The sequence below is a fragment of the Equus caballus genome, chromosome 6 (genome assembly GCF_041296265.1).
Source record: "Equus caballus isolate H_3958 breed thoroughbred chromosome 6, TB-T2T, whole genome shotgun sequence".
Classification (NCBI taxonomy): Eukaryota; Metazoa; Chordata; class Mammalia; order Perissodactyla; family Equidae; genus Equus; species Equus caballus.
Window position 1 is genome coordinate 94232373 of NC_091689.1, and position 19604 is coordinate 94251976.

General features: G+C 42.1%; 1 protein-coding gene across 9 annotated transcripts in view; it reads left to right on the plus strand.

Annotated features, from left to right (window-relative positions):
• MSRB3 (methionine sulfoxide reductase B3) overlaps nucleotides 1–10248 on the plus strand; it is a 157677-nt gene extending 147429 nt beyond the window's left edge. For all 9 annotated transcript variants that reach the window (XM_070270327.1, XM_070270329.1, XM_023643955.2 and 6 more), the window contains one exon: nucleotides 7057–10248. In XM_070270327.1, the coding sequence (XP_070126428.1) occupies nucleotides 7057–7218 (162 nt within the window). In that variant the 3' untranslated portion in view covers nucleotides 7219–10248. The remainder of the gene's footprint in view (nucleotides 1–7056) is intronic.
• Nucleotides 10249–19604: the final 9356 nt, after the last annotated feature.

The window sequence follows — 19604 nt, forward strand, 5'->3', positions numbered from 1 at the left end:
TTAATTGATATTTTTACAACTTCCACAAAAACAAATTGTGACTATCTACTTAGGAATCTAAAATATTCGACAAAAAAGTAACTGGGTAGGATGGTAGTAATTTGTAAGTTGGTACATAGCACTTAGTACACCTCTTTTAAGGCTAACAGCTGTTTTTTTCTTTCTTTTTTTTAAACTGACTTAAAGGCTGTTATATGACTGCTACTCTCCTTTTGACACAGAACCCACTTTCAAACATAGAGTCCTATGAAAACCAAATAAAAAAGGCACAGGAAAAGTGAGGTATGAGATAATAACTTTCCATATGGCCCTACTCTCTGATGTCTTTGTGACTAATTCTTAAAATTCACAGTTGGAATAAACTGCCTCCTTTCTCTGTGGCAGCCACGGAGATAACATCATTAGTGGTCAAGAAAAGACCATTATGAAGGTGTCCTATAGTGATCAAAGAGAAATAAAACCACAAACTGAGCCAAAATTAGGCAACATTACTAAGAGAGATTGAGCTAACCTGGGCCTAGCCCTCAGCCCTTTGGTTAAAGGCCTAGCTGAGTGTTGCTGTTCTTTGGGTCCTTCCTAAAAGCTGGGTGAAGAACTGACACTGACCTGTTTGTCTTCGACTTCTTTTTCCACCACCTTTACTTCTCATGTTTAGAAAGCGTTTGACTCTTTCTTAAATAAAAGTCTTAAAGAAAGTTGGGGGCTGGCCCTGTGGCTAAGTGGTTAAGTTTGTGTGCTCTGCTTTGGCGGCCCAGCGTTTCACCTGTTTGGGTCCTGGGCCCAGACCTAGCACTACTCATCAAGCCATGCTGGGGTGGCATCCCACAGAGCAGGGCCAGAAGGACCTACAACTGGAATATACAACTATGTACCAGGGGGGCTTTGAGGAGAAGAAGAAAAAAAAATGATTGGCAACAGATGTTAGCTCAGGGCTAATCTTTAACAAAAAAAAAAAAAAGAGAGAGAGAGAAGAGGGAGGGGAATTTGTTCCATTAAGGCATGTGTAAAAATACATGCTTTGCAAAGTAAGTTCCACGTAGAAAATAATTGGGTTCCAGCCCTAAAGAATGATACATTTGCTGGATTCTTCCCCATGTGGACAGAGCAAGGGATGTCTGCCACACAAATGCAATGAGTTCACGAAATTAAAGTGTGCTCAATGTCTTTCATTTCAATTTCTTTGTCTTTTGTTTTACATTTTTCTTCAGTTTTCTCTTCCATTTTCTCATTCATCCTTTTTATCTTGACTTGAAGAAAAAAATCACTGATTTAATGGTTTCCATACTAGAGTAACCACTTGACTTTTACTTCCAAGTTCCTCATTCTCAGCACTTTTTTGTTATCAGATTATCTCTTTTACTTTCTGTTCTTTCAGTTTATGTGTTCTCTTCCCCTGCTCGCAGCTTCTCCCATCTTTTTTTTCCTTTTTGATGGTGATAGTGTGGGAAACTTCTCTGATTTGCTTCTCCTCTTTCTAAAATTCTTGTATTTTGAGTTCGCATGGCTTGTCTTTTCTCTGGACTGAATTGCATCAATATGGCTGTGTTATGAATAATCTGTTAGATGCTTTCAGTATCTCACAGACACTCTCAGTTGGACATGTTGTGTGGAGTATTTCTTTCCTTGTAGTAGAGATGGGGTGTCTACACCCGAAGACCCTTTTACTGCCGACTTGCACAAGTTACCTGAACTCCATAGATGAAACCGGTAGACTCAACTTGCTTGCCTGGCAACATGGTGATATTTTTTGGCCTATTGGCCCCTAATTCTTGCTTTAGTACTTAGGATTCTTCTTCTACTTTTTTTTTTTTTTTTTAATCATGATATGGGATCACACCATGCAGTGAATTAGGCCTCATATCTGGGTAGGAATTATAAACACGTTGGGAGCCGTGACCTACCATCTCTTTACACTACATTGTAGTTTTTCCATGTGTCCGGTGACTTCTTAGGTAATAATATTTTTGTAAAATTTATTGGGAAAGTTAAGATTGACTCAGTACCATCATCACTTTTCAGAGAAATATCCCAGTCAGGTCCTTCTAAGAGGATTGCTGTGTGGGAGACCGAGCACCCCGCCTGATCATTAACTTGACAGCACAGAAAACAAGCCCAGAGGTGGCCTCCTCCATTGCCCTGGTCAGGATTCCTGCTTGTGGAGGGGGTAGGTTACCCCATTACATTCTCAGTTTTGTTGCCACCATATTTGTTTTCTTTTACTATTCTGCTTACTGAATTGAGGAGTTATATTCCCGTTATCCCTTCCAAAGAAAATCTTGATCTTAAATTTGCCCACTTTGGTGGGAACCCGTATCTTCCCCCGGCTGTAGCCATTTCCTAACAATTTTCAATTATAAGAATTTTCCTTAATTTTATTAAATTTACATTTTTCTGCTAGTGATAAAATACATTGCTCCTATTCCAGTTTCGCTGACTACTGTGAATAGTTGTTTGCCAGCTTCTCCCTAATCCTCCAACCCCAGCCTGTTAAGCAATGCTCTATCACGAGTTTAAATTCAGTGCAAAGAGGTTAGATTTGCATGGTTTAAGCTGCAGTTCAACATAGTAAGTCCCTCCTGGAAATACTTGGGGAATTCTTCCGTCTTTAGATCAAACTTGTACATCTGCAGCGAATGGGAGACCAATAAATCACTTAGCTTTTTGTAATAATCTTTGAGGAAACCATCAGGTCCCTGAGTTTACCCGAGTTGGAGTCTATTTATGACTGCTGCTATTACTGCTTGAGTCTATGATAGATCCCTTAAGTTTGTTTTAGATCATTGTTAATTTGTTCTAAGTCAGCCAAATCAACAGAAAGGTAAATATCTACCAACACGGAGTATTTTTCAAAAGTTGAGCAGTTTTTGGTGGAACCCCCCAAACCTTATTAATCTTTTGCAGATGACAACTCATATATTGCCTATGATTAAAGATACCCATGTGTTACAATAGGGTTTCAGACTCACAGCCCATCTCTCTTTTTCTTGATCTTTCAGTAAAATCATAATGCTAAACTGGTGACTTCACAATCATTTCCTTAGCAAAAGATTAATATCACAGGCACAGAGGAAAAGAGCCGTACTTACCCACAAGTGTCTTCAATAACGGTGGGAGAACACAGGATACTACTGGCAAAGTAAATTGCTTTCCTTCTTGAAACTCTTTCCTCCTTCCCATCCTGCCCCATGTGCCCGAGTGTAGAAGACCTGCTTTGAAACGGCTTCATCTTGTAGATCAAAGGCTTAAGAGAAAATGACAATAATAGAGCCCCAAACATCCTAGGAATAGCTGGGGGAAAACCCTCTAGGACAGTTGGAAATACATCAGTGCAGAACTATGTGACTGCGTTGAATGCGCTATTTGTATTTCTTATGCACATGATGGAGAATTGCAGGCAGATTTTAAGGAATTGGGTTAAATTTGATGCTCCATCACTTTTTGTGTTTGTGTCGGGGGGTGGGGGTGTGTCTTTCGTTTCTCTCTGCAGGTTCTTTAGGTGCCAGCTTTTCTGAGTGAGGGGCTAAGGTGATAAAGGACTCTTGTGGTAATTTTTAAATTTTCTTTTGAACCCTTATCTCAGGCTTTTTCAGGATGAGAGCTAGAATGTTTAGTTATCGTTTGTATTCTACCTGTAAAACAAAGAAATACATAACCGTTTTAAAACAACTTTCCAAATGCGCACCAAAGAGTCGGCCCTGAAATAAATCATTAACAGCGGGTTCCAGAGATTTCTTCATTGGGCAACCAGTTTGTTTCAGTTACAACCAGGTGTGCTGAGAGATCCCAACACATTGCCAGTTGGCTGGGGCTGAGGAGGCAGAGCTCGCAGGCGGCTAAAGAAACAGTGCATCACTGACAACTTCCATTCATCATCCCAGCCCCCGGCCAGGGGTAGGAGCTGGAAAGAATGGGCTCCATGTGCGTTCCCCGCAGGGAGGAGCCTCAGGCCTCCTGCACTTTTGAAAGAAACTGGGCAGTAGTCTTTTATGGGAGACCGGGTGTCCCTGGGAGGGAGCAGAAATGGCGCTGTGTGGTTGGGCTTCCGTCAGACAAATGGCCTTGCAGCTTCGCGGGCAGTGGGGCGGCCATGTTTGCGGTGGCACAGGTTTAAATGAGCGCCTTGCTGTGTTTGGAAGTGTTGCCCCTCCCTCGGTCGTCCGAGCCTGGCGTGAAGCTTCCACAACACCTGAGACAAGGGTGGCGAAGCTGTCACTGTCGTTTTTCGGGGACTCACACCTTTTCTGAGGATTTCCCCACCCCATCCCCAACCCAGACAGTTGTTTGCAAATGATTTTTGTTGCCTTTTCCGAACTGTAATTTCTCTTCGTACCCCCCCCCCCTTCTTTTTTGTTTTGCCTGGATTAGGAACATCTAGAATCTGTGTTTTCCTTTCTGTTTAACCAAAAGGCTAGTTCCAGATTTAGCAAATGAAACTGTAGACCGATAACCAACTCAATACAACACATTAAATTACTCTAATTTGGACTTTAGAAAAATGATCTGGGAAATGAAGACCACGTAAATACTCCTAAATGGCTTCAAGTATCTCCTGACTGTGCTTTCTTTGGGAGTAAGGTAAATAGAACTGTTTTCTAAAGATGTCTGAGAGACGATTAATAAAGGCAATATCATTTATTTTGCCCACATAGCTGTATTCTCTCATTAAAACAAAACAAATCAAAACAAAACCTATCTGAGGCTTTGATGTGAGAACTCCACCTCTCACATGCCAGGTGGTGAAGTGCCAGGGTTGCGTGAGAGAACAATGCTTGTGCACACCCGCTGTTCACGGAGAGCGCTGGTTCACATTGGCCTACGCACCCACTCTATTGGCGGGCAGCAAGAGGTGTTTTCCTGGGTCCACTGGGTAAGCATATGTAATTTTACTGGCGCATCTTAGCTGCTGATGCCTGAAAATTTGGCCTCAAATGTTTATAGAAAGAAAAAGCAATCTGAGCTGTCAGCCTTGATATTACCTAAACCTGCATAGAATGTGGTAAAATAATGCAAGATTTGTTTTTTAGGCCTGTTTCATATTTTCCAGGCAATAGATCAAATCAGTTCAGGGTTCATTTTTAGTTCTTTAATAAGCTGACACAGTATGTTGGCAGTAAAGTAAGAATGCACTTTTAACATGGAAGTGCCATATAGTCAAAGTTGCTATTTGTGCTATTTATTAATAATTAGAGAACCCTCAAGAATTGAGTTTAGCACTTTCAGTGGGGAAACAGATTCTAGTTCTTTCCATTATAATGAGCATAGTCCCTCACTTCTTTCTTGTCATCTCTGTTTGGTATCTTAACCCTTTTTAATTCCTTTATTAATTCCTACTCTCTTTCCCTGCAGTTTATAAGTGTTTTTTACACTAAACAAGCACAGTGAGAGGAATTAATAAATCATCTATATGCCTCTTCTCTCATGCTCATTTTTATTTTTCTAAAGATTGGCACCTGAGCTACATCTGTTGCCAATCTTCTTTTTTTTCTTCTTCTCCCCAAAGCCTCCCCAGTATATAGTCGTATATTCCAGTTGTGGCATGTGGGACGCCGCCTCAGCATGGCCTGATGAGTGGCGCCATGTCCGCACCCAGGATCCGAACCGGCCAAACCCTCAGCCGCCGAAGTGGAGCGCGTGAACTTAACCACTTGGCCACGGGGCTGGCCCCTGTTCCCTAAATCTTGACTCTTCTTCTTGGCTCGAAATGCTCTCCCCGGATATCCACACCTTCACTTCCTTCAGGTTCTTATTCCTAAGTCATCCCAGGAAAGCCACCCTGACACCGTTCCTATAGTCAGCCCCCAGCCCTGATGCTCCAGACCACTTCCTCTCATTTTCCTCCTTAGCATTCATCTCCACCCACCATCCTTTCCAGTTCCCTTCTTTCCTGTGTATTATCTGCCTCTGTCGCAAGAATGTGCGCTCCATGAGGCCAGGGTCTGTGGCCTGTGTCTCCAGGGTCTGGGGCATTGCCTGGCGTGTAGCAGGAGCTCCCTAAATAGGCGCTAAATGAGTGAATGAAGTCATTTGCTCGAGGCTTTGGTTTCTTTGTTTCATGACGAATGATGCGTTTTCACAGCCTGTTCGAATGTGGTGCACTAACGTCCCCACATCCTTCACCCCTGTCCCTGCTGAGAAAGGGAGGGAGATCCGTGTGATGGCAGCTGTCGGCTCCTGGAGTGGACCCCGCGTCAGAGCTGTACTTAGTGCAGGGCGTGTTCAGTGAGCCAGCCTTTTTGGAGACACTGTCTCTGACTGGATTTCACTTACACACCGTCATAACCAACCAGACCTCCTCCTGCCTCTGCATTCTGGGCCTCTTCTCCTTCCCCAGCCTTTTGGATAGTCAGTAGCATAGATTTGAGCTAAGCAGCTTATTCCTTCTCCGCATAATATAGTTCACGTGGGTACAGAAGCCAGCATGGCACTCCACCTATTGGAAGCCAGAAAAAAATGACCAACAACCGGGTGGACTAGCGAGTTTCCATTCAGCACACTTGCAGTCCTGGTGACCGTGACATAAATCTGTTGAGCCTTGCCATCGCTTTGCCGGATTCCAAGAACATCCAGCGCTTGTCTGATGTTAAGTTTTACTGCCCATGAAAGCAAACATCACCTCCGTCACGGCCAGTTAAACAGTATCTTTTACAGTGGACTTCTGCATATCTGAAACCCACCCGTCCAAAGCCAGAAGTAATGCCAAGGGGGAGAGATTTTATGCTGCCATGTTTCTTACAAGGGGAGATCAAGGGTCAACTCAATTCATAAAATTACTGCAGTTGTTTTTCAGCTGGCTGAGAGACTTCACAGATCAAAAAATACAGTGGCTCCTAAATGATTTCTGATACGCACAATTCTAGCGTTTTTTATTCTCAGCATGTGGTGCAAAGCCTGCCAGAAACCATCTTTGCAGCTATTGACAGGCGGATTAGAAATCATCCACGATGGTTTCCGTCATTCCCCTCCAGGCTGGTCATCCATTTAAACGGCTTAATGTGCGTTCCTCTCAAAGCCTGCTTTGTACGTGCTCTTCCCTCACATCTCGCTCTTCTCTTGCAGTGCGGTGCTCACCTTGGGCACATTTTTGATGACGGCCCTCGTCCAACCGGCAAAAGATACTGCATCAACTCGGCTTCCCTGTCCTTCACACCTGCGGACGGCCTCGGCGCTGGGGGCAGCGGGGCGGGCAGCGAGGGCCGGGCGGACAAGGCGGAGCTGTAGAGGGCGGGCGGGCGGTGGACAAGTGTACTTAACGCACAGCTTATTACAAAATCAGAGTTGTCTATTGTAGATATATTTTTTCAAAAAGTATAAGGGCAGTTTTGTGCTATGGATATTTTTCTTCTTTTGCTTAAACAGAGGCCCTGACCATCAATGTATTTTGCTATCGATTAGATCTGGAAGTGTTTACAACTTTAGCGAACAGAGAGAGTTTTGCACAACTTCTTCACAAGCCACTTAGGCACCATTTGGGATTATTTTCTTTGAGCACATAGCTTCTTTTAAGATTTTTTTTTTCCCCTTGCTTAAGAGGCAGACGGTGCTTGGGCTTCACACTTGACAATCAAGATCTCCCAGGCGGGGCAGAGACCGGAGCTCGGAAGCACCGGGCACGCAGACCTGCGAGCCACATGGCCCGGAGGCTGCACTGGCACGGATCTACCTAAGATAAGGACGGGGTGATGTCTTAGGAGACTTCTCAGCCCTGTGGAAAGTTTGAGCTAAGGTCGTTTCTTCTCTCTAAAAGGGTGTGAAGGCCTAAAGTCTTTCCTTGTGTTAAATTGTTGCCAGACCTGAGGGGGCGCACTGCGCGTTATGGCAGAGAAGTAAACATTTACCTCATGGTCAGGCCTTTCTTTTATTTTATTTTCCATTGAAAACATTGGAATGTAAGACAACTGTAAAATCTTGAGCCCCATTTTGTCCACAGTTCACAAAGCACACCTGCCATTGCCTTTCGCAAGTCCGTCCCCCTCGCACCTAATACTAGCGGCAGCTGGAAGGGCATTTGGGTGAATTCCACTGTCTAAAATAAAACATCAGGGCAGCACGCTTCATCAAGGCAGCAGAAATAAGAGAGAGCAGAGAAGACCAAGGAGGGGGTCCTGGGAACTAAAATACAAGGGCCGGGCGGCAGAGCTGGCAAGATACTGCAAGTGACAGACAGAGCCCCAAGCGAGGGACCTCGGCACAAGTTCAGGCGACCTCTGGAAGGATGTTGGGGGTTAAAATAGAAATAGCCAGGAGCTCCAGTCCCACCCTTGACCCTAATCTGCTGTGTGACAAGCCATTTAGCCTCTCCATGCCTGTTCTTCGTGTATAAACTGGGGCTTAGAATCTTTGTAAAATAATTGACACTCTCAGGGCAAAATTACTCCATTGCTATACAGTAAAGATCAGTGTGGTAAAATTAAACTGATCTGGTTCTAATTGCCTCAAAGGCTGAAGCCCAGGCATTTGAAATGGAAAGAAGCAGAGAGGGGGTTGACTTAGCTGATTGGTATGGAAACAGTTGGGCCAGGAGCCAGAAAGTTTTCTTTGTAGCAGTATGGCTGGTTTTACTCTGAGAAGCTCTGCTTGCTTGCTGTATAACATTCAGTCTGGTGGAATGGATGTCATTGTGCACAATCCGGGTTTCACGGGTATGACCGATGGTGATTTCAGTTGACATTGCCATAGCCAGGTGTGAAGGTGCAGCTTATGACTGATATAGCTTGTGTTTGTAGCTTGAATGGTAATCCTGAAATGTAGTTTAAAAAAAATATTGCTTTTGTTAATCTTTGAGAGCTTATAAAAACTGGCATCTTTTCTTATTAGCACCAAGACAAAAATAAGAAAGAAGGACACTTGACAATTTTAAAGAAATAATGAGAAATGAACATGAAAAGTGGTGACAAATCCAAACGTCAACGTGGTCATGTCCACATTCTTCTGTGTCTCTACAAACGCTTCCTGGTGGAGCCTTGACATCCCGGTGACTCTTCATTGTCACATATGCTACAATTTTGAGATTCCAGATCAGTTATGTTGTTCTTCCCTCAGCTCCCAGGATGTTCCACCTCAGCCCGGGGGTCCCTCTGAAATTCGCAGGTTCCGCTCCCCTCTAGAAATGAGATGCAAAATTTAAGACCGTTGAAGCCTCAGCATCGAGACCATCCCAGCAGCCTTTCCTGACCTCGCAGAGGGAGCCCCAACATTTCCTAGTAACCCAAGGATCCCATGTGGGGTCAACTAAAGAAGGGGGTGTCCCAGGAATTCCTGTCACAGTGTGCAGTCTGTCCTTGAGGACACACACAGCACTTCTCACATGCTCCAGCTGCGTATGGTGGCCTGCCCCAGGGTCCGTTGGACACAAGCCACAGTGTTGGGGCAGACAAGGAAGATAAATGACGGGCTTCTTCCCTCTCCCCAGAGATGCTGGGTTCTCATCGTTCCTTCATTTTTGTTGTAAGGCTTAACATTTCCCTGAAAAAACCCTTTTCTAATCCTCACTCTTTGTTTCAAGCCGGTTTTTCTTCTATCACATTTTCCAGCATCAACTTTAAGAAAAATGCAACATCCACTGAAAAAAAAGACAGTGAGTGTATGCATGTGGTTTAATTCCAGGTTGCTTTTGAGTTTAAGTGGTATCAAATTTCAGTATATTTCTGTCTTATGTTAAAGAAATATATTACTAAAACGTCAGCGAGCAATAATGTCAGCTGTCGAGCACTAGATTTATTTTTGCAGGATATGGAGTGCAATGAACTGAGTCAATATGGCGAGGTGTATGTGATCTGAGGGAGTGATGCCATTTACCGTAGGAAATGCATGGGACTTGCCCCTCTGTGCTCCAGCCTGACTGCCCCGTTAGGAGATGCAGATTTCTGCTGGTGTGTGGAAAGTCCGGCCATACGGTCGTGAGAACGGATCTGAAGAAAGCAGCAGTGTGTGTTGTTAGAGAACATTTCTATGTGTTTCAACTTTTCACTTCTTAGATGCATTTAAATTTTTAATGCAAATGACACAGCAATTTAAAAGCCGCTCCATGATCATTGAATTGAAAATGTCTTGCTTTAAATATGGCATATGACGAAAGGGACTATCGTTGGTTCTGAAGGTCAAATATTATTTTTGCCTTAGACAGCTTTGTAATAATTTTTCTCCAAACAAGTCAAAACTTTTGAAAAATGACATGAAATTTTCATTAAAAAACCCTTTTCCTATGTTTATTGTATACAGAAATTATGCAATAAAATTTCTTTATAAAAATCTTTTCTCTGATATCTGAAGACTCCTCTTATTTTTAGCTCAGATACACGAATTGTCCATTAGAGTTGGCCGTGGTCTGCTCTGTTCACCTCCTTACCCAGCTGACACACCTCTCATCTGATGTGACCTTTGCAAGCTGGGGCTCTGACAGTAGGGTCGAGTCCAACTCTCCATACCCCAGGCCCCGGGAAAGGCCTCGGGGATCCCAAAGATTCCAGGAGAGGGAAACATTTGCAGAGTTACTCAACCTTCACCTCACCTCAGCAAAACCTTCAGCAGCTTGTATATGTTTTTTGTGCTTAAACTTTAGGACCTTATGATAACTCCATGGATAAAAATGCAGGAATGATACCATGCTGACGCCTAGGCTTCTGTTAAAGAATTTGACAAGAAACTTACACTGTTGTCAAGGGTTGGTCTCTAGGGAAGTAGGTTGGGAGTTCCCCACTGCTCACAAATGAATTCACCTTTAGAAGTCATCTCTGTGGAAGAGTTTCGGTATAGTAGTATTTGTCACTGAAATTTTTTATTTTAATTTTTTGGTTTGTGCTGTTGTTTATTTGGGGGAGGAAAAGCGAGGTGATGAGGACTTTTGTTTTTCAGCCAATTCTTTAAGTCATGTTCCTGGGATCCTAAAATTCACAGCCCAGCAATTTCATGCGGTGTCCCTTAGAACAGTGCTTCTCAAAGCGTGGTCCCAGACTGCAGCGTTGGCCTCACCTGGGGACTTGCTGCAAGTCCAGATTTTCAGGACCTCACCCAGACTCACTGCAATAGAAATCTGGGGGGGTGGTGGGTGGGGTCTTAGCAATCTGTGCTTTAGCAAGCTCTCCATGGGATTCTGCTGCTTGTTCAAGTTTCAGAACCACTGCCTTGGAACTTTTAGTGAGAAAACTTCAGTTAGTATTAATTTTAAAAGCAATTCTATATGACTCTCAAAAATGGTTTTTATGGTCATCACTGGTGTCTTTCTTTCGAGATAGATCAACCAGTTTTCGCCAAGCTTCATGCCTTCCAGCTGATCTTGCCCCCCACTGTCCGTCTGTCTTGTTCTGGAGGTGTAGCCTGTCCTCATCGGCCAGCACCGCCTGAACTCCTGTTGGCATTTCTTGGTTGAACCTGGAGTGCCCCGTGGTGCTCGCCAGGCCTCTCGAGAACTGCAGCGTGTCCATAGGATTCAGCTCAGCAGTTCCGAGAAGTCGAGAACAGATCTTGGTGCATAAATTTACGCACGACCTTTCCCATCTCTTCCCTCTCCTCCTACCTGTACCATCATCATCATCATGGTTTTTTTTTTTTTTTGAAACCATCGAGAGATTTTTGCAAAGCTGCCAGGTACCTGAATTGTGACTCTTTTTTTTGGTGAGAAAACTGTTGTCATTACCCCGATCTGAACAATGAAATAAATGACTTCTAGAAGATGCTGGCATAGAAAAAAGGTTGAATTAAGAATTCTCTTTGAGGACAGGCTTACAAGTACCCCAGACTGGCTTCTAACCAAAGTTTATTGTGCACTGTATAACTGACAGAATGTCACCATTTGGATGTGGGATCTGAAAAAGTGCCACATGCCATAGAAAGATATTCTGGCAAGAAGTCTTCGCATCCGCTTGCTCCCACAGGCTAGCATTGTTGTGGACCAAGCTGGAAAGGGATTGACCAGAAAATGACTGTAGGTTCTAAACCAGGCAGTCCTGACCCGAAACACTTGGAAGTCTGTCATGCGAGTGAGGGGCTGTTATGGAACCACCGTAGGATGAGGCCATAGTGACCTGAGATTTGGGAACCAAGTCAGATCCCATGGCCCACATGAGATTTTCCCAATTTCCAGGTTGGTTAACTCGTCAGATTGTGGATGCCAGGGAGCCTCCTTCTTATTTTGAAGTTTGTATTTCCTCTCCTCGCAGTGTCTACCAGCACCACTCCCAGCAAACACATCCTGGCCCATATCATCACCTAGGCTGGGCAGGAACCTGGCACATTTTCAGGAACAGGCAGCAGGGAAAGTCAACTAGTAAATATTAGGTGCTTACTCCAGCACTGCACTGAAGGGTAAGGGTGTAGAATGGTGTGGAAATAACTAGAAAGCAGAGTAAGAGAGGTTGTGTGTATTATTAGCACAGGAGAGAGTTGCGAAGGAGAGTGAAGATGTGATGGCCTGAAGCTTTATTCCCAGGGCCTTCTCTCTCACACGGACTTCTTTTTACCTTGATGATATTGTGTATTATGTCATCTCTGTAAGTCAGACACTTGATCCACCACTCTAGTGTGAGGTGGGTGGTCTTATCCCCATTTTACAGATGGTGGAGCTGAAGCTCAGCACAGTTAAGACCAGTCGCGTAGCTAGTAGATGGCCAAATGGAAATCCGAGTTCAAGGGCTTCAGAGGCTGTGCCTCCAGCTGGACACTGAATGCCCTCAGTGTCGACAGTGGCTATTTGGGTGGTGTTCAGTTGCAGGTAGGTTTTACACAAGCAGAAAAATGTGTTCATTACGTTTCTTGTTTATTTCGAATTAATAACAATTTGCCCTTCCAAAATATATTCTGCAGTGTCACTGCCTCATTTCAGAGAGGGCTAATTAAGCATTGTACACCTTGATTTTTCTACACTCCAGTAATGGAGAGTTCCATTTTTTTTCCCTAGGGACTAACTTTAATACTCCTAGTCATTTCTAACTACCACTGAAAAAAAAAAATAAGCCACGTTCTGGATCCATATGGAAAAAAGGAAGAATCGAGGTGATACTAAAGATGAATTTGGTCAGAATATTCCATTTCTGACATAGCTGATCCAGCTAATCTCTCCTCATTTAGAAGGATGTAGAGCCCCCGGGATGGAGATGGGGTGTCCTTACTGATGTCACTAAGTCAGTGAGACGATGCAATCAGAGACTGAAGGAGGGGGACAGATTCCCGAGGGCTCTCACCACACCCAGAGCAGGTCTGCAGGGCATATGATGGACTTGTCCCAGGAACTGACGGAATAAAGAGGTTTGTTTCTGTTTGATTACAATTCATGACAGATTGATAACTGCAAAGGCATTCAAACTTGGTATTTCACCCCCCTTCCCTTTAACACTACAGCTTGTAAGGCTAGTCAGGCATCTGGTGTTTGTTAGATGGCTGCGTTGCATCATCCTTGTGATTGCTGGGGAACATCTCCTCTATTCGAGCGATTGGAGAGAAGACTATGGGGCACGAATGGCCTCATCCGGTTTACATCTTCATTACTGTGCTTCTCACATACCTGCTTCCATCTGGAAAAAATCTCCAGGTAAACCTCTTGGGCTCTTTTCCTAAAGAGTAACTGTAATTATTAGGGCTATACCCAAATTCAGCTTAGAATAGGTATGTGGCTGAACTTCAGCCAAAATCCTGTGCCTGTCTAAGAGAAATTTTCTTTTTTTATATCCAATTACATAGGAGGGGCCTTTTCCCCACACATGGCCAGTGGGATTCATGGTTCTTTACACCCAAGCCTTCTATTTATGCCCTTAGGGAAAAGGCAAGGAGACTTTAAGGAAGAAACTCAGAGATCTCCTCAAACCTCCACTGTTTTTTTTCTCAGCACCAATTCCCAGGATTCTGATATGTGTTGCAGGTCGTGTCAAAATTTTACAAATGCAGAGTCTCTTCCCAACTAGATACTGTCACAAACTTTACCTTGCCAAGTAACAGTGTCAAAAAAATTGTTACTTCTCCTGTTACCTTCTTCTCCCCCTTGTATGAGGGTCGTCCATTCCACACACATTTATCAAGGGCTTACCAGGGTACCCAGCACTGGGCAAGGCACAGGAAACCCCAAACTGAGTAAGACCCGGCACACGCAGTTAGCTGGAAAAACAGACACACCGCTAATTACACACAATCCTGGAAGGCTGCACAGGGTTACGCAGACGTGTAAACAGAATCTTATGAGAACTCAGTAGGGAGAAGAATGAATTGTACTATATAGGAAACGGATGTAGCAGAGAGGGTCCGGTCAAGGAAGGCTTCCTTCAGAGATGAACCAGAAGCTGAGTTTTGAAGACGGTGTGGCATTTCATATGGACGAGAGCAGAACAAGGTGGTCCAGAGAAGCAAGAGGAAAGGAGGCAGTTAGTAAGGGACTTGCATGGGCTGTGACTGTTCCAAGTATACTTCTGGTCATTTTGATAAGTAGTGGTTTTCTAGGATTGTCTCATGAAAAGATGCTTTTTCATTTGCCTCCCCTCTCCTTTTTAGAACATTTATCGTCAGTAAAAAAAAAAAAAAAAAAAAAAAAAAAAAAGTGTGTATTATATATAGAGAGAGAGAGAAATGTATCTGTATCTATATATCCAATCTATATCTTATCTATATCTATATCTAATCTATATCTATAGAGAGAGAACCAACAGGAGGAGGAGGTGGAGGAGGATCTTAGAAAGAGGTCCCAGTGGTCATTTTGGCCCCCTCCACGTCCAGCACGTGTAAGGAGAAAGCAGCTTTGGCAGAGTCTTTCATATCCACTTCCACCTCTGTCCTACTCCCTCTGCTCACGGGCAGGCCATCCTGAGCTCATCTGGACCACTGTAACAGTTGCCAAACTGGCTTCCTGTCTGCAGGCTCCCTCCCTCCCTTCCTTCCCAACTCCACAGTGCACCCAGTGATCTTTTGAAAGTGCTATAAATCTGGTCATCTGGCCGCGCCCACGCTAGCTAGTGGTGCAAACATGCTGTAGCAGGCCCTACAAAGGCCCCTCACGATCTGGCCACAACCTGCCTGTCCCAGCCTCATCTCTCACCTCCCCTTCCCCACCCCACCCCCAACCACTGTAGACTTCTTGCCACAATTGCATGGCACATACTTTCTGCCTGAAATATCCGGCCTGCCTTTTCTGAGTGGTAGACTTGAGTCGTCTCTCAAACCCAGACATAGCCGCTCTTTCATGAAGCACATTCCCAATTTCCTTTCCTTCCCAGCACAGATCTATTCCCCGTTATCATCATCTATGCTTTGATTCTAGAGTTCATCGCGTTGAATAATTGTCTCCCTCAACAGATATGGAGTTCCTCTTGAGGACAGACACTTTGAATAAATCATCTTAGTAGTTCCAAAGCACAGAACAAAAGGTAGTTAGAATCAGCTCTAAGCAAAACAGATGGTGAAATTCCTTTCTTCTCCTCTCTCCTCTCATTTTCTTTGCCTTGCCTCATCTTTTCTTCCAACACCCCAACTAGATCTGCCCTCTGGGCAATGCTTATTTCCCCAAGCCTCTTTCCCCTTCATGATCCTTCTAGGAGCTTACTCTGATAAATCACGGCTATTGCCTACCCCCAGCATTTATTAGAGACTAAACTCTAAAGGTTAAAATCCATTATCTCATTTGATCTTTTGGGTAAGTCACAGACTGGAGGCTGACGGTGTGTTTTCTTTGCCTACACCTTGTGAAAAGCATATTTTCACCAATATTTAAAAATCAGGACATCTCACATAAAAATCCAAATTTCCAGATATGATTTGAATAGAGGGAAAATCTGGAAATTCCGGGTAGCTATCAGATGACACTTGCAGTCTGCCACAAGCCTCACCACTTCCGATGGGCTCCTGTGTATCTTTGTATGTGTGCTGTGTGCGTGTTTCTTGTAATAGACACATATTTTTCATATCCCTGTCTCTACCAAAATGGGAAAAACAAAATACACACTATGGAGGCACGTGACTTTTTAAAAACATACCTATCTCCTATAGGTATTTAGTTTCTGACCCCTGTTATTGTCTTTATTTCACAAATGAGGCAAAAGTGGGGGGGGGGCGGGGAGGGTGGGGAGGTTTGTTAAATAACATCACCATGATTATCTGTCTAGAAAGTGTCAGGACAAAGACAGGGCTATTTGACTCCAAATCTCATGCTCTTAAGTGGAGACTTTTTGATCTTGCAGCTCTACAAATAAAATCATTTGAGCATGCACGCCTAGTGTGTACATTTACTTTTAAACTACGAATGTCTAGCATTATGGTGATGTAGCATGCACATTCTAAAATAGATACAAAAGTGAAAATTTTTGAAAGATAAGATAGAAAATTTTAAAACAGTTTAAAAAATAATTTTAACGTTATTCTTAGTGGTACCACAAATATTTTTACCTTTACTAAAATATTAAGATTTTAAGTAATATTTTTAGTGAGAGCAGTGTGATGTGAATATGTTGATATTATTACAAATCTGGGTTTAACAGTTTGTGAAACAGTGTTCCTAAGTTCACTTATTTTAATACTTGTTTAAGTGGTTGGCATAACTGAAAACTACACTCCACAATGACACCCCAAATGCGCAGGTGCACCAGGGGCTCCCTTACGGATCAGGATACGCGTTTTTTAATGCCAGCCCCTGGCGTCCAAAGGTGTCTATGGAATTGTGGTTAGCGGGTCTTCATATTCCCAAATGTCAATAAGGCATTATTGCAAATTATTCAGGTATTTAAAAAAATACTTAGCAAATATCAAAATCCATTGAACAGGGTTGAAACAGATTTTAAAATTCTGATCCTAAGTTTCTTAAGCATTCAGATGTGAAGGATTCTTTATGGTGAGACCCATACATCTTCTTGACAATAAAAATCACATAAAAATTGAAATAGTTCCAAATATCCATTTTGCAAATTCTCCCTCCAGAACCTGAATTTCTTTTAAAAAGCAGTTATTAATTGTTGAGATGCCACTTTCACCTGAAAGGAATGGATTGAGTGTATTTTTCAAAGTTAATTGTTAGATAGCATACTACTAACAGACGCTTGTCGTCCACAGAAAATGTTGGAAAATTTGGAACTTAAAAGAAAAAAAACCCTCATCTTTAAGATTGATAACCCTTCCATGAAATAGCCAACATGTATAAAATATTTTCATAGCGATTGTCTGTCTCCCTGCGAAGTATGATGAAAGTTGACCGTATTTCCATGTCTTATTTTTATAAAGTTAACCACACCTGTGACATACGATCACACTTCTGGCTTCAGTCCTGGCAAGAGGGCTTGTCTGGGCATCGGCAGTGAAGGGGATGGCTTCCTGTCCGGTGGTCTCTCTGAAACCTTCTTGTGGGGTCCATTCCTTTCTCCACACTCTGGTCCAAGCAGCTGCTCATTCACAGCCAGACTTCCAGAGCTTCCCATAAAACATTAGGTTTATCAAATCAGTCACTCTCACCTTTTCTTTACTGGCTCCCCTAAAAGTAGTTTTTCATTCTTGAAGCAAAATCCAGCAAGTACCAAAAGCTGAGACAGGATGGAAACGTACCTTAAAGCAACTGCAGAGTAACCTCCACGCTGGGTAATTTGTTCCGACACTCATTCCGTCACATCCTCAGCGTGTTTTCTTTGCACCTTCAATAGCATTTACTTTCTGTAAATGCATTTCAGTATGTTATTATCTTCGTTTCATGTTACTTTAGATACTTTCATCAGGGCAGGAAAAACAACTGGTATGCGGTCTTTCGTAGTTTACCAGACATGAATAATTACATTTATTGAAAGTTGGTCAAGTAGCATATGGAGTATTATGTGATGCTAAACATCACTGAAAAAAATTGTAAAGATTATTTTCCTTTCTGGGCACTTGGTATCTAAATGTTAGACTGACTGCAGTGGTCTCATATCATCAACTGCTAACAACTCAAGACACAGAGACTTGGAACAAGTTCATTATTAGCAGTGGGTGTAAGTTGATACTTCATATAGCATGAATTTATTGCTTATCTTTTCACTTTCATCTTCATGGCTTTTATAGTTTGTCTCTATTGAAGAGTAATTCTCAATTTTAATGTAGTCAAATTTATCAATCTTTTCTTCCATGACAGAAATTGATAGGATCGTTTCCTCAGTATTTTCGCTGTGATTTTGGCATCTCGGTTCACGAGTGAGAATCCCCTGTAATTTTTCCTTTTCATTATGTCCGTAGCTGGTTGGGGCATCACAGTCTCCTGATCTTACACAACTGGTTAGGGTGTTTCCCTTTTCAGTTCTCCAGAAGAGTTCATGTTAGTTGGAATGATTTGTTCTTCGATAGTTGGGTAGAGCTCACCTGTAATAACATTTAGGCCCAATGTTTTCTTTGCGGGATTATTGGAACTACTGATTTTATTTCTTCAGTGGTTATAACATTCTTCAGACTTTCTACTTCTTCTCGACTTCATTTTTATTAGGCTTAATTTTTCTAAGAATCTGTTCATTGTGACTCTTTTAAAATTTATTGACATCAAGTTGTTCATAATATTTACTAACTCTTTTCAGTGTCTGCTACGTCTGTGTTAAGGACCCCTTTTCATTCCTATTACATTTTAATCCTGCCTTCCTTTTTTCCTGACTAAGATAACCAAAGATTTGTCTATTTTATTTTATTTTTTGCAACAGGCAAGTTTTGATTTTGGTGACCTGCCGTATTGTAGTATGTTTGTTTCCAATTACTATGTGCCTGCTCTCATTTTGTATTATAGCCTGCCTTTGACTTTATTTGGGTATGTTCTTTTCCTAACTTCTTAAATTAGATGCTTAATTTATTAATTTTCTTTTCTTCTTTTCTATGATAAGCATATTTAATACTGTAACTTTCCCTCAAAATAGTATTTTATTTGTATCCTACAAATTTTTGTTTTTATATGTAATAAGCTCATTATCATTCACTTGTATTTAAAAAAATTTTCCATTATGATTGCCTCTTTGATTTATGAATTATTTAGGAGTGTAATTTCTCATTTATATTTTTTGTTATTGATTTTTATTTTAATTTCATTGTGGTCAGAAAATAAAGCCTGTCTGATAGTTAGTCTTTACAATTTGCTGAGATATGCTTTATAGCCTAGAATGTGGCTAATTTTTATAAGTGCTGCTTGTGTGCTTGAGAAAAACATGGATATTGTAATTGTTAATTCTGTTATGTGATTGTTGTGAATGGTATCATTCAGTTCTATATCTTCACTGACTTTTTTTGTCTTCTTGACCTACAGTAATTGACAGAGATAGTTTGAAATCTCCTAATGTAATTGCAGATTTGTCAGTATCTCCTTGTAGTTCTATCTTTTTAAATTTTTTATATTTTGAAGCTAATTTCTGGTGCATATATTAGAATTATTGATATATTTGGGTTTGTTTATACAGTCTTACTTTGTGCTTTCTATTTTTCCTGTTTATTCTATGCTCATTTTTTCTCTTTAAATTGATTTTTGTTTGTTTTTTACTTCTTTTTTCTATTAGTTTGGAAGTCACAGCCTCTCTTTTTAAAAGGTTATCCTTGGAATTTACCATGCATATTTAACTTACCAATATCTAAGTTTTTCAACATGTGAATAACTCCACAACCTTAGTGTACTTTCATATCAATCGTCTACCTCTCAACTTAGATAT